This window comes from Notothenia coriiceps, unplaced genomic scaffold, assembly GCF_000735185.1.
Source record: "Notothenia coriiceps isolate Sejong01 unplaced genomic scaffold, NC01 NC01_scaffold00029967, whole genome shotgun sequence".
In the NCBI taxonomy this organism is placed as follows: Eukaryota; Metazoa; Chordata; class Actinopteri; order Perciformes; family Nototheniidae; genus Notothenia; species Notothenia coriiceps.
This window is the reverse complement of record NW_011362668.1, coordinates 514,084-529,538: the sequence shown is the minus strand read 5'-3', so window position 1 is coordinate 529,538 and position 15,455 is coordinate 514,084. Positions and strand designations below refer to the sequence as shown.

The window sequence follows — 15,455 nt, the reverse complement described above, 5'->3', positions numbered from 1 at the left end:
GTCTCTGTGTCAGCTGTTGCTTGGTAACCAGATGCTTTCATTAATTGATAATGTCCTGATATTTGTCAAGTGCCCTGAGTTTCTCCCCACTTGACGATCATACACACACACACACACACGCACACGCACACAATCAGTTCTCATCCTGCCCCTGATGAATTGCTTTTGTTCCTCTAACTGCCGGGTGGATCATGCGGCGCTCTTGAATTTGAGTTTGATTTGATGAGAGCAGAGTGCAGCTCATGTAGCAGCAGCAGCAGTTAATTGTATCCTGACGGATGACTCATGTCACATGTAATGTAATCTCTCGCCAATGTCATACGTTTGCAGACCAAGTGCCACCAGTACTGGCCGCATCCGCCGGAAGTGAAGGATTATGGGCACATGCGAGTGAAGTGTCACTCTGAGGAGTGTAACCTGGCGTATGTGACGCGACAGTTCACACTGACACACACACAGGTACAGTAGCAAATAGATCTGCAATGATTAGCCGATCAACAGGTCGGCAACTATTTTAAGTAAATGCAACAACATTCTTGTTTAAGCTTCTCCAATGTGTACATCAGCTGCTTTTCCTGCACATTTTCTCAACATTATAATAAGATCTATATTTTTGGGGTTTGTACTTTAGCTTGGATACATTTTTGTTATACCTTTTTAACAAAGATGAACCTAAAAAATAAAAAAACGGAATTAACATAGGGATAATGTTCTTGTAAAATAATTTGTTCTTGTAAAAAAAACATGAGGGCAGAGCTCTCAAGGGCAGAGAGAGCTATATTAAAGAAGCATGTCGTACAGAAAAGCCAATAATTGGATTTTCTCTTTAATATGGTTTATAAAAGGATTTTATACTTTATTGAAAACCTTTGAGGAGCATTTTATTTTCTCTCACTTAGTAAAAAGCAGGTCATCTCGGATCCAATGAGTAAAGGTTGGGTTAGCGTGGGTGTGCATCTTTCCATTTAAGTACAATTAGGCATCTAGAGAGTGAGGAAGCAAAAGTGTCAGCTTCAGTCTTACATTCGTGGGGGTCTGGAGGGACACCAAAGACGGCTCTGAATGGGAAAACAGGTCAATAGTTTGTTTAAAGATTTAAAATGTTAAACCCTAGAAAACAAGACCTTTAACTCTGGGATATTATGATGTAATAATATTGATGCGTTTCTTTCTTATAGGCCAAACAATTGATTGAGAAAAAAAGTCTGTAGGAAAATCAATTATGAAAATAATTGGATGCAGCCCTACTAGCAAAGATCACACCTGCTCTCATATCCACACGAAAAACGAGCAAAGCATGACCATGGTCTCACAACACAGATCTGTTTATATGTTTGCAGTGACATGTACCATGTTTGTGCCATATGTCACATTACAGATCTCTCCACAGGCAGCATAATATCCTCAGCCAACATACAGTCACCTCCGTGTGGATGGCTTGGTCTGAATGAGTGTGTGGGTGGGCCAGTGTTAGTGTGTATTACCTGTGTGTAGGTGTGGGTGGGCAGGTCTGTCTGGAAGGTGTATCTGATGAAGTGTAAAACCCTTTATATGGGAGATAATCAGATTAAATTACCTGTTTTACACATGGACTTCCATGGCAAACAGGTAAATAAACAAATAATGCTCAAAGAGGCATGAAGTATAAAGGCACACACAGAGATAGTGCTGTGTGTGGGCCCATCTGTTCCTCTGGCGGAGCGAGTTAATCCCCTGTGTGGAGTCACAGGCCACATGACCGTTATACATTCTAAACTCAGCTGTTCTCTATCCTGCCTGTTTTCATCTTTCTGTTTCCCTCTTCACTTCCTGACCTCAGCTCTCAAGTGCGGGTTTGATTTCCTCACCTGCTCAGCCTTTGCACTTCATCGTTATGTTTTGTTGCACACTAAATATTATGTGTTTAAGCCTGTAGCGCTGTAGAGTTAGTCTTATGTTGGTGAAATATACAGCTATTGCATCTACAGACTGTCTTAATCTTCACAACAATGTATCCTTGAACAAGTTTAAAGCTCAAATCTATTCGGTCCACGATATCTGTTATCATTTCTGAGTTTGTTTGGGTCAACTTTCAGCCGCTTTTTTTTTTTACTATTGCAACTTGATTCTTGACCAGGTCTCCCTTTTTTAAAAGAGATCTAAACCTCAATGCAACTTACCGGGCTAAATTAATACATCTACTCTTTCCTAAAGGTTACATGTTTACCATTTCAAATACAGGACTTTAAATATTTTCCTTCTTTTTTCTGTGTGTGTGTTAGCGAGGTGAGGAACGTAAAGTCACACACTTGCAATATGTCGCGTGGCCCGACCACGGCGTACCCGATGATCCTTCAGACTTCCTGCTGTTCATCAGCTCGGTCAGGGAGAGGAGGCGAGGTGAAGAGCCACTAATGGTACACTGCAGGTAACACACACACACACTCACACACTCATAGGGTAAAATGTTAATGAGCACTGCCTGCACGCCTCTAATGTTCACTCAACGCCGTGTGTGTGTTTTGAATTTCAGCGCTGGGATTGGACGGACAGGTGTTCTGATCACCATGGAGACGGCGCTAGCTCAGCTGGATGGGGGTCAGCCGGTGTTCCCGCTGGACATCGTCAAAACTGTGAGGGACCAGCGAGCCATGATGGTTCAAACCACGGTACGGATAACCACCACAGTGATTGTTCTCTCCCATAATAAGTTTGTTTTCTTTATTATTGCTATATGATACCCTGTTGATGAGAGAATTTGAATCAGATAAAACATGAAATAAATGCAATACGCACATACCTATGAGGATTGGTTGGGTATATTACATATATACATACATAAATATATCCAACCGATTTGTCTCCTACAAAGGAATATCTGTTCGGTAAAAAAGGCTTGACAAGGGGGGATGTAACCACATATAACTTGTTTATTTTGAAATGTTTTAGGCAACAGAAGATGTTAAAAGTTTGGGGTGAGCAAGTTGTACTTTGAGGTGTTTTTACTTCCAAAATTATTTTCTTGTCCAACATCATAGTCATATATTTTCTCTTGGCTCAATACAGGCTGTTCAAATGCATTTACTATTTTAAATAGTGAAGCTAGTGTTTTAATATTGGATTATGCTCAGTGCAATTCTTCTGAAAGTTCAGAATATTTGGTTTGATAAAGTTAAAGCTTCTGGGAGATTGAAAAGTCTTGAGAGCTTATATTATTTTGTGAATATACCTTATAAAGAAACTTTTAATAAGGGAGAGTAGAATCCTCGAAAATGACTTCTCAAATGGCCAACTTCCCAGTTCTTGTCATTTATAACCTTCATTATTACACACACACTTGGCTGCCACAGTTTATACGCTGATGGCTGATGAGCTGGAGAAGCTCATCATTTGCATGCTGAGGTTGGAAGCCGTGCTCTGTGGCACCTCAGTGGTCGAAGGAGAGGAAAGTGTTACTCATTGCTTTGATAGGAGGTAGCGCTGGGAATATGGCAGCCCTCCAGTCATAAGCCTGCTTCTAGGCCACTGCTGCTGCCAATATCTCCCGTATTTTGAAAGAAGATCCAGTCCCGTGGGCTTCTTCTCTCTGATGCGTTTGTGCTGATGGAAGGCTTCCTCAGGTTTCCCCTCATATGTTTGTATCCCTGACATTGATGGAAAACATGCACAGTCAGAGGACAAACCTTCATGCCTGGTACACAGACTGGATAAACACATATGTTTGAAGGAAAAGGTTGGCATTGATTTATACTATATCCTTTTTCCTTATTGAAAACAAACCTCATAAAAACAGCAAACCAAATGTGGTTCAATTCTTTTCAGATCCTGAGCCTGTCTGTGAAACTGTTGAAAATGAAATAGATTAAAATAGGTCACAAATACACCGTTAACAATTCAATCTCACCACAAGGTCTACTCAGTAGCTGGAGCTTTTTTTTCTTTAGTAATTCTTGCAACATGGCTGTAAATATGGCACTTTATATTTCACTGAAATATATCAATCAGTGAAAAAGGTTTGAAAAGAAACAAAAACTGCACTGGTGACTATTTTTCTGACGTGTATTAAAACACATTTGGTCGTTAGTGAGTATTGCCTCATGTGTATTCTTTTATAGCTTTTGGACAACAATGAACTTTTATGATTGAAGAATATGGCTTTTGTTTTCACAAACAGGATCAGGTCATTGTTGAATACTTCCTTTAATATATTCAGCACTTTCACTGTTGTGTAACAGCTGGAAACTCTTTGTGTGTTTTGTGTTTCAGTGTCAGTTCCAGTTTGTGTGTGAGGCCATTCTGCGAGTCTACAAAGAGAAACAGGAGGGATCTTCAGCACCGTAGCTCCAATCAGCAACAGGACCAAAACAGACACACTTCCAGTTTCATCCTCATCTCATTGCAGGCAACTGCCACAGAAGGACTTACAGAGCTACAGCAGATTAACCTCTGCCACCGCCTGCCTGGTACACAGACTGGATAATGAGAGTATAACCAGCTCCAGAGTACAGCTGTCTGTGTTCTGCGTAGCTTATATTCAATGTGAGAGTATGAATCTTACACCTAGTCGGCCTTAGTGTTTGCTTATGAAGCTCGTAGAGGCTGCGGTCTCCATAGAGACTGATGTAATACTGATGTGAGCTACTCATTTCTGTCCCAGAGGCCACTCAAGAATGCTGCCTCTACTTATGAAGCTATTTGTGCCTTGAACTGAAACCCAATGGATCGAATGGCGCCGCAGAGGCAGACCTGGATCGTTTTAATCGTTGTTTATCTGTGTGTCCAAAGATGAAGAGCATGGCAGCCTTTAGATCAGTACAGCAGATACTGTAAGGTACAGCACAGAGGAGCACCAAACTCCACTCTTCAACACTGTTAAATTATTAAGACACTTAATAAATTCTGATTTATACTCATGTGTCTGCTTTGTCCGATCTTTCATAGCGAGTTTCAAAAATAACATGATTAAATGGGGATTTCTCATTATGTCAAGTTACAATTTTAAACCCCTTTCCCGCTGTACAATACATCTCTAACATCTGGCTTTTAACTTTGGTGGGAGGGGTTACAATCCGCATTTATTCCTGGGACAGATTACTCTGCACTAGTCAAGGTTATTTATCAACTACAGCTCCAATTTGCAATGATGGAAAAAGGAACACCCTAATTGTTTTCAGTGTATTGCTGTGTGAGATACTCTCTTAAATAAATATATAATAAATACAATAAACATTTTGGAATTAAATATTAATGAATGTACATAACAATTCCAGTTACACAACAGCAATTTCACCTACCTGTTTATACCCGTTCCATGTATAACTCTAGTTTAAGAGTTTAAAAGAATGACTCGATAAGTAACAAATACTTCAAATGCAATGGCTTTCATCAGTTAGCCATACACTCAAATGGCCATTGTGTGAACTTATTGGTGATAAGGAGTACTTAAAAGGCTCTGTGGTGACTTTTATGCATGCTGTTTTCACTATTCCTTGCAGATTGAAGCTGCTGAAATAAAAAGAGTAGTCTGCTTATTTGACCATCAGCTGAGTTCCTCTAAAGCTGGCAACATGACAGTGAAACTCTTTCAGCAATACAAATCAGCCCAAACGGTGTCTGGTTAGGAAAAAACATTGTTTTAAAATAAATAATCAATCACTAAATGTATTATGGCTGTGGGGATTTAAGAATCGTTGCAGGTTTCTGTTGTTTTATTCATTATGTTGTTATTATTTTCGCTGTCCTTTTCTCATATGTATAACGCAGGCACAAACATTTGGTATGCTTTTTAATAACTACCACTACAATATTTTGGAGAATGATGAATCTCATAATTTCACACATACATTATATTAATTATGTCATGAGCTATAAGTATTTTGCACAAAAAGCTACATCACCAGCGTGTTAACAATGTACTTCATATTTGCTGTCAGAATTTAGCTTCTAACAACCATTAATATTGATTGACCCAGTTTGTTTATGGTTTGTGGTGTTGGAATGGAAATTGTGGGGTCATATTAAGGAATTTGCTGCATATTTGTTTGATTTCAAAATAATGGATAGGGCTGATTTCATTTGTTTTAGATTTGTCAAAATACGATTTGACTTTGACCCAATTCATAACATGAAAAATCTTTAGTTTTTGTCAGAGTCAGTAGAGAAGGATATTTTATAGATCTTAAGAATGGTAACTGTTTCACCGAAAATATAATTGGATAGACAATTTACAAAAAAATTTATTAATGTATTATTGTAGACTATTTAGTGTCATGAGGGTGTTGTGTTTTGACTGGGACTTGTGAAATTCTTCAGGCTAAGGTTCTATAAATATAGTGACACATCATTATGTCGGGGACTTCCTGGAAACCCTTTATCGGTCCTTGAGGCACCTTGGACCGCACCTTGGGAACCAATCATGATAAAGGCGAGTGTCCGACAGGTGGCGCTGGTTTACCGACGCTGCTGGGTCGGCCTGTGGAGGAACAGAAGTTTGTTCTGCGCTGTGTTTTTACGCAGGCGCAGAACACACTGTTTGTCCAGTTTCGTTGGTTGACTTTTACCTGTGAGGTAGTTTCGGTTCGCCGGTTGGAATAAGCAACAACCACCCCCGGGGTTCCGGTGCAGAGGTGACCAGACTTTACTCCCCCTCCCCGGCCCCGTGTGACTCCCGCGGCGGAAGCGTCGTTCGGGATTTCTCCGGTATTTGAGAGTCGGTGCGCAACAGCAAGCAAAGCAGGAGGCAGGTGCACAGGAGAGGACAGGACAGGGGGAGGAGGAGGGCTGCTTGTATTTCCGTGAGAGTCGTTCACACCGGGCCAGTTAATCAACTGGTTGGCGCCTCGGTGGTCTTTCTGCGTGAGTTTCATTAGTATGCGGCTAGGGTCCCCCGCCGACATCCAGCCGGAGGACTGATCGGCAGCCCTGAAGTCTCCTCCGTGCCTGCTAAGTGACTCCTCGCCCCGGGGAGGACGAGGAGGAGGAGGCGGGGACAGCAGCAGAAGCAGGACCCCGGCTTCTCCGCCTGTTGTGTGGAACACTTTCCCCGGACACAACAAGGACCTCCTCACCTTGTGGATCAGGAAGATGATGGGATTTCTGCGCCGGACGTTCAGCCGCCGCTCCCGGAGCCGCTTCCAGACGAGAGAGAGGGACGAGCGGGACGGTAAGGGGGGAGGAGGAGGTGGGGGGGCAGGAGGGGTGACCGGGAACCCCCTGCTCCTGGCCCATCAGCAGCAGGTCGTGCATGCACCCGCCGTGGTCAGCGGGGGGGCGGTGGTGCACATCCCGGCGGCCGGGACGGCGAGGACCACCATCACCTGCCGGGTGCTGCTGCTTGACGGCTCGGATGTCAGTGTGGATTTGCCTGTGAGTGTCCCGTGTGCTGATTGCGGCACAGTGTGTAAACAAAGTACATGGCGCAGGACTAGGTGGTAGGCTAGGTCAGTGTGTGTCAAAGTGCGGCTCGGGCCCCCCATGTGGTCCTTGTTTGGCTTCCTTCTGGCCCCCTCTCATAGTAAAAAAACTATGAGCTACTTGAGTGCATCAGGGTTGATGACAGTTTTGCTTTTTTAAATTCAAAATATAGCCCAAGTAGAAACTGCAATTCTGGTGGATCTGAATTATTTCAAGTTTATTTTATTATGGCCTGGTAAAAGTTAGAAAAAGCACAATCTTGGTCATATGTAAAACTTAACTTTTTTAAATCTTGTGATTGTTTTGTATCTCTTTATTCATAGCATTGATGCAGATGACATTTTTTTTGAAATTGTTGAAATAGCCAACTTTCTTCACTTAGTGTTTCCAAATGCTATTATTTATTTGGCGCCACGGTCGCAAACCCAGATCATTTTCTGTTTCAGAGACTAGTAATTAATAGCTACAACAGTTAGTATATAATGTATGTGTCTTCCACAGTTACTTAGCTATTGATCAGTCTGCCATTTTCGCTACTGTGGATGACTGAAAAAAACATACATTGATGGTTGACTCACTTCCTTTTGTGCTGTAAATCGATCCTTGTTGATGGTGGCAGACAGATTGATTGGCATAGTGAAAGTTAGGCTAATATGGAACCAGTCTCAACACAGATGTTGTCATCAGGGCACTTGCATCACAGTAAATTCCAATGTTAATAAAAACACACAGAAGCATATGTGTTTGATTTATTTAAAATTAACACAAATACAAAATTAAAACCTATAATTGCACACTAAAACCATTATTTCAAAAAAAGAACTATCACATAAACCTCAGGTTTTTACTGGGGCCGGGGCAGTTCAACTAACCTGATTTAGGTGGAGGTGGCACACAGTTTGCGCTGTACGCAATATAGGCGTAGTTCTGTTAGTATAAGATAATAAGATATTCTTTGTTGATCCAAAATCGGGAAATTGTTTTGTTATGACATTTAAATAAAACCATTTTTTAATTTTTGTTCTTTCCCCCAATTTTCGGCGCCCCCCATGGGATGATGCACCCTTAGCATTCGCCTATACTGCCTATGCCAAGGGCCGGCCCTGGGTGTCATTATGCTATAGCCACAACACTGTAAAATCAACATTAACTTTGTAATTATAAGATAAGGAAAATTCACTTTTTTGTTGCCGCATTAAGCTTCAAACATTTAGCCTATAATGATATTCTTAGTGGATTGACAGAATAATGAATCAAATGTTTTGGGATAAATTACTTTGTTAAAGCAAATTGTAAACAACTCATTCGTTTTGGGTATTTTTGCTTTTCTTATTCAAGGATTAGTCACTTTATCTGTTATATCACTTTAAATTGAGTTCTATCGAGCTTGGGACTCATTCCTATCTGAGACGTAGTTTGTGGCTTTTGTTTTACAATGTTTTTGTTAAAGGGCTACAGAATTGCAAACACAGCTATCTCCACCCGTAGTATCATAGTGCCCTTTATGATATTAGTGTGGGAGCGTATTTCTGTACGATGAGGGTTGCAGCTCCAGATGGTCTTGATTAGTCAATTAATCACAATACTTGCTCATTTCTGACTGCAGGGAAATCTAAGAAAGACCTGAAGTTGCCCCCTCCTGTTTGCTCTTTCACAGCATCTCACTTCCCTCTTCCTCTCATTCTCAGTCTATTTGCCCGTATCTGATCCTCCTCAAGCAATCTCCGCTTTTCTTTGACCGCCCCCCCCTCTCTCGCCTTGTACAGTCTTCCCTCCTAATCTTTTTCTACTCTCCCTCTGTGGCCTGCTCCCTTGCTCATCGTCTTACTCTTTTCACACTCTGCCTCTTCCTCCTCCCCTCCTCTTCCTCCTCCCCTCCTCTTCCTCTTCTCTTCTGTTCTCCATCCATCTCCCTCAATTCCCCGGCTCCCTGATCTGATTTACCACTGTAGGGACTCTGTGTCACAGACGAGTGCTACAAGTGTATGAAGGGTAGGTGGGATGATGAGCGAGCGTGTGGGCATTCGTGCGTAAGTAGCTTCCCGTAAGATGTTTTCATTTTAAAGGTTTCATGTGTCACTAAAGCTGCTGCGTACATGCGTCACCTCTGAAACTCTCGGACAGTATAAAGTGTGTTATCAGGGCAGTCAGTATTTCTCTTAGGGAGATTTAAGCACTAATACAAAGCCACATATTCTGCAGAGGTGTTACAGCATCAACATCACAATGACACAGGGCTTTTCAAACTGGCAGCTTAGTCACAGGTGTTGGAACAAGTCTGTTCATGTCAGGTTCGTTGAACAGAGCTGAAACTCGCCTATTAAAGCTTATTAGCCTGTCACTTCGGGTTGAATGCAGACAAAACACAAGGTGGAACAGAGACTATAATATATTCAGCAGTGTGTGTGACCTTGTTGCCACTGCATGTGCCCTCCTGTGATATGATTTCAATCTTCCTTTTCTAAAATGACATGCTGCAATAAGCAACAGCCTGTTTACCCCCCTTTGCCCAATCCTCTAACACCACTGATTTCTTCACACATTCATACACTCACCAGTATGTTTAGTCTGGTTATCAGGATCCAAAGTACAAGACTGTCATATTTCTACACACCCACCTTGTGTTATATGGCTCAGACTGGGGTTTGGCCTTCGTCCTGGTGGTGAGGTACTTCTGTTTAATGTTCAGATAAAGTTTTCGACAACCTTTAGATGGTTGTGCAATACAAAAGCCTCAGTAAGAATCTTTCTCTCAACGGCTTCTCCTTCTCTTCTTGACCAACATCCAAGTCTCACATCCACTCTAATTCATTTTGCTCCTGTTATGGATACCAAGGTTGTTCATGCCTAAATAACCAGGCAATTCGGCAGCCACCCAAATAGTGAAACTCAAGTTTTAAGACTCAATTTATCTCGAGAAGATCAGGTTACTGAAGCAAAAGAGATAAGAGTAAACACAGACAAAGCCCAGCTGACATATATTTAACTCTTTGTTCTTCTTTTGTAGAGTAAGTCCAAAGGCCAGGACCTTTTTGACCAGATCATGTATCACATAGATCTGGTGGAGACGGACTACTTTGGGTTGCAGTACATGGACACAGAACAAGTCTCCGTGAGTAAATAGAAAGGCCTCCGCCAAGGCTGTTACCACAAGTGATTGAAAACATAATGCCTTTATCCACTCGTGATACAAATCTGAAACAAGATGTAATAGGTTCTTCTGTGGTCCCTGCTTTGCACTAGTCCGACCAGCATTTTTTCTGTAACCCTGACAAACAAAAAAACAAATACAAACATAAACTCCTTGGCGGAAGCTCTTACTTCTCTAAGAGGAAATATATATTTACATATATAAATAACAAGCTGATATCACTAATAATCATCTGCTTATTCCTTTTTTTCTCTTCTAGCAATGGCTGGATATGTCCAAGATTATTAAGAAACAGATCCGAGGTAAGTAGGCCTACTGTACCTGAGTTGTGTTTGTGTTAGTGAGTGCAGGGAAGTGTGGATCGTGCTGTATTCATGTGGAAGCAGGTAAGTGGGGAGCAGGTGGCGCATTATCCAATGTTGACATGGTGATTATCATGTGCATTAGGAGCATAACACTTGTTTGCTCTGCAGCTTGTAACAGCGGATGAATGGGACAGGGGAGACCTGTGTTGTCCTATTTGTTCGCTGGTCCTCCTGTAGTTGAGCAGCCTGAAAGAAAGTCTGATCAATGTTGAAGTGAAATAAACAATACAAAATAAAGTTGGTTAAAAAGAAATATGGATAGATAACGATTTGAAGCCTGTGTTGGATTAAAAGATGAGATGAAATGGATCAAATAAATCATAACAAGCTATGATTTGATTGAATTAATCACCTACCTGTTCCTCTCTCTCCACCTCCTTCTCTCACACACACTTTGCTCTCTCTCGTTATGTCTTTTAGACGGGCCTCATTACAGACTGTTCTTCAGAGTGAAATTTTACTCTTCAGAGCCAAATAACCTGCGAGAGGAATTTACAAGGTAAAAATCTCACCAATCAGAAACACACACACACACACACACACACACACACACACACACACACACACACACACACACACACACACACACACACCGCTACCGGCACAGCTATAACAGGGAACTAATTGTGCTGCCAGTGTGTGTAGAAATGCTTACTGAACCCCTGAAAGCCTGAATCACACCCATTCTACAGACATGGTATGTTGCCATAGAAACGAGGAGATGGGTTTATTCGCCCCATGCTAGTGAGACACACACACACACACACACACACACACACACACACACACACACACACACACTCGAACACTCACGGTTTTCTCAGGAGCCCAATGGGGAGGTCCAAAGGGGACGTTGGGCTAATTACTTTGCTGCTGTGGGCAGATTAAAATCAAGGCCAAATGGACGAAGACTTGTTAAAACAAATGATGTGTCGGAGATGAGGAAAAGCCTGTGATACATCAATTGATTTATGTTCTTGTTGTGGCTTGCATCTCACTCTGTGTTGTTGTCTTTTTTTACACCAACAGATATCTGTTTGTGTTGCAGCTTCGACAAGATATTCTCTCTGCAAAGTAAGACCCTTTTTCATGTTAATAAACACATTTCAGAATGACATTATAATACAACTTGAGACAGATACAAATGCATGTGTAAAAACATATACCACTGTTTTATATATCACATTACATCCTAACTATTCGACAATTAACATAAGTAATTGGGAGGTCAAGTCAGGTAACAGATGTTTGTTTGATATGTTTATTAAACCGTGAGACAGCCACCTGCTGGTGGTTTAATCATCACAAACCATACAATTTTCAAACACAGACAATTTTGTCTTTAATTCTATTGGAGAACTAAATGTTTACACAGTTACTAAATATGACCATGAATTTTAAGTAAACATGTTTAAAGCGTTGTACAAGACTTATTAGATGGAGAGCGGTGGTTTCAAGTGGTTTCAAGATGATTAATGTTGACCTTATTAAATATTATTGAGTGTGATGAAAGATAAATAGGCCTATGCTTGAATTGCTTGGTAGAGTAAAAGGAAATAACTGAATTGAAGTATTATGAACAGAAGAAACATTTGCCCTAAAATGAAGTGTTTTATTATTTATATTATTGTCTGGTTATTTCTCTTCATCTGTGGTTTCTTTGTGGTTCTCAAAAGTAGTGCCAAACCTGATGTAAACACCTGTGGGAGCATGCACACAGGTCACCTACATTACAGTTTGGGGGACTTTTTCTTTCTTTTAAACAAACCTGCATGCACAAACACACACTCAGATAGCGTGTTACCCCTCTCCATTTTTCTGACTCTATCTGGGCCACGGATCCCCGGAGTCCAGCTCTATTATAAAGCTCAAGATCAGGAACAGCAGAGGGCTGCTTATTTTAGTAAAGGGTTGCTCTTCTTCTCCTTGACATGCACACACACACACACACACACAGGCAGTGTAGGGCATTCAGACGCTTTATGACTTTCCATCACATGAGAACAAGTTCACGATGACTACACTAAAGAACGCTCCTCACCAGTGTCTCTCTTTCTCTGCTCAGATTGAAATGTCCGTATGATGTTGCAGTAGAGCTGGCGGCATATTGTTTACAAAGTAAGTGGAGTGGATTGCATTTTTAAAGGTTTGAGAGGCCATTTCATTTAGTCCTCTTATTTATTTCATTTTTTTATATATTTATTGTCACAGATATTTTGGGTGGTAAAGCAGTTGTGAGCATAGACAGGTCTCTTGCTCACTGGTGCGTTTTTTGGTAACCATGATTGGAGTAAAACAAGGAATTTATGATGCGTGTAATCTATAAATCAAACCCAGAGGACAAGCAATAAGCTAAGATGAGAAAAGTACTTTGTGCTCTGGGAAAAGTACTACATGAATTTGATGGCTACTGCAGCCTGGCCTCACATCTTAAATGTCAAAGCTTTCATAAAGGCACCAACATGACAGACAGTAAAGTCAAGTGTTTTTAGTCTGCAATTAGATGTTGATTTACTGGAGTGTAGCGTGAACATGCAAGTGACTATTATTGATAGTAGTAAATGGTGAAACAAAGTGCAACAATCATGCTGCTAATCTGTATTTCTTAATTTCCTAGTGTCTTTACTTGATGTGTGTTTGTGTGAATCTGTATCCAGGTGAGATGGGAGACTGCGATCCTTTGGAGCACTCTCCTGAGCTGGTCTCTGAGTTTCGCTTCACTCCCAAACAGAGCGCGCCCATGGAGGCCGACATCTTCAGCAGGTGGTTGGACCTCAGGTGAGTTTGAACGTTGCAATGAATTCATAGCCAGACTTCAAAATGGGACTTTGTCAACCCCGGGACATTTATACATATGCATGTGCACTAGTTGCCCCAACATTTTTGCTCTGTCAGGCAACATTTTGGAGGGAATCCAATGGTTTTATCTCCTTATTTTGAGAAACAACTGGGGCAAAAAGCTGGGCATTAAGCAGGAGAGGAAGTAATTCTGCTGCTGCCTTTCAGCGCCAGCGTTTCTACTGATGAGGGCGTCTAAGTTTCACTCTCCCCCCCGTCCTCTCCCCCTCTGACTCAGCCCCGCTCTCACTGGTTTGTATGAAGGATTAAGGGATTAATCCCTGGAGGGTCCTGATTGATTCTGGGCAGTATTTAACGCAGCCGTGGTCTGATTGCTCCCATTTCGGATTAGATTACATACACATATGCTGCGCTTCACCAAGCCGCCTGAGCCACACAAGGACAAAACTCACACTGACTCTCATTCTTACTCACAAAAGAAAGACTAATTCAAGGAGCACCCCTGTTTCTCTTAGAGCTAACCAATTACCTGTAGCGGTCATGCAGCTGGTAACCGATTTTGATGGTTATCTTTATCAAATAAAGTTGCCCAAAACACCAGACCTGAGCTGACGTAAAAGAGATGTTTTTATTTATAAGCACTGTCTTTTTTTTAAATCCTCAGGGGGAAGATTCCGTCAGAAGCAGAGGTTTTGTTTCTCAACAAATGCAAGTGGCTGGAACTTTACGGAGTGGATATGCACTTTGTCAAGGTGTGTGAGTGAATTTTACTGTCACTAAGTCTCTACTTTACAGAGGTTTTCGACCACTAAAGGTGTGTGTGTGTGTTTTTGTCTTCAGGGCAGAGATGGAGGAGAATATGCACTCGGTCTTACTCCTACGGGCATCTTAGTATTTGAAGGCTCTAACAAAATCGGCCTGTTCTTTTGGTAAGTATTATCAAACACATCTGTACACCAGTGGTTCCCAAAGTAAGTGCAGTGGCTGTGGGCCTTAAAGGGTAATTTCCAAATGTTTTAAACTGGACCCTATTTTCCAATGTATTTGTGTCTAAGTAACGTAAGGGACAACCATTTTTTAAATGGTCCAATTTTGGCTGCAATTTAAATTGTTTTTGTCACTGACAGGATCAAATTGTTATTTGAAGGGTCTGACAACATTATGGAAAGGATCCTACAGAGAAAGGATATGTTTTTCTGTACCTTTTGCTTGATCCGGTCAAACAACAATTCTTGTTCAAGGAAGAGTCTCATTTTAAAACCAGCGAGACGTGTTTAGACATATTACCAAACGAATAAGATCAAGCTAAATTTGAAGAAAAACCAAGACAAGCACTTCAATAGAACATTTCAAAAAAAGTTGTCCCCATTTGTCATGGGAAAACAGGGTGCCATTGATAATATGATTTAGAGTCNGCTGGTCACTTGAGTATTGCTAGAGTAGATTTTTATCAGAACAGTTTTGAAGTAAGAGATACAGGGGAGAGGAAACACAAATGCTTTGTCTTTTGTTACTTCAAAACTGTTCTGATAAAAATCTACTCTAGCAATACTCAAGTGACCAGCAAATGGGTATACTGACAGAACAGCATCTTGTGTTTTCTATTTGCTTGTAAAGATCTATAAATGAGGGGGATTTTTACTGCTAGCTTTACTTAATCCACACCAAAGCACCTCTCTCACTTTCGGGAACAATTTCGACAATAGCAAATCCAATTATAAAGAGCAATTTTCAAATCTGATTTTAAA

General features: G+C 41.2%; 2 protein-coding genes across 2 annotated transcripts; both read left to right on the top strand.

Annotated features, from left to right (window-relative positions):
• Positions 1–6: 6 nt before the first annotated feature.
• LOC104959131 (tyrosine-protein phosphatase non-receptor type 3-like) lies at positions 7–4,888 on the top strand. Its single transcript, XM_010786987.1, has 4 exons — positions 7–459; positions 2,262–2,407; positions 2,513–2,648; positions 4,246–4,888. The coding sequence occupies exons 1-4, from the start codon at positions 385–387 to the stop codon at positions 4,318–4,320; spliced, it is 432 nt and encodes a 143-aa protein (XP_010785289.1). The 5' UTR covers positions 7–384; the 3' UTR covers positions 4,321–4,888.
• A 1,573-nt stretch (positions 4,889–6,461) lies between these two features.
• Positions 6,462–14,670, top strand: epb41l4b (erythrocyte membrane protein band 4.1 like 4B). The gene is made up of 9 exons (XM_010786988.1): positions 6,462–7,344; positions 10,400–10,504; positions 10,803–10,845; positions 11,329–11,407; positions 11,938–11,982; positions 12,974–13,026; positions 13,566–13,686; positions 14,372–14,459; positions 14,548–14,670. Exons 1-9 carry the CDS (start codon positions 7,063–7,065, stop codon positions 14,638–14,640), a joined length of 909 nt encoding a protein of 302 aa, XP_010785290.1. The 5' UTR covers positions 6,462–7,062; the 3' UTR covers positions 14,641–14,670.
• Positions 14,671–15,455: the final 785 nt, after the last annotated feature.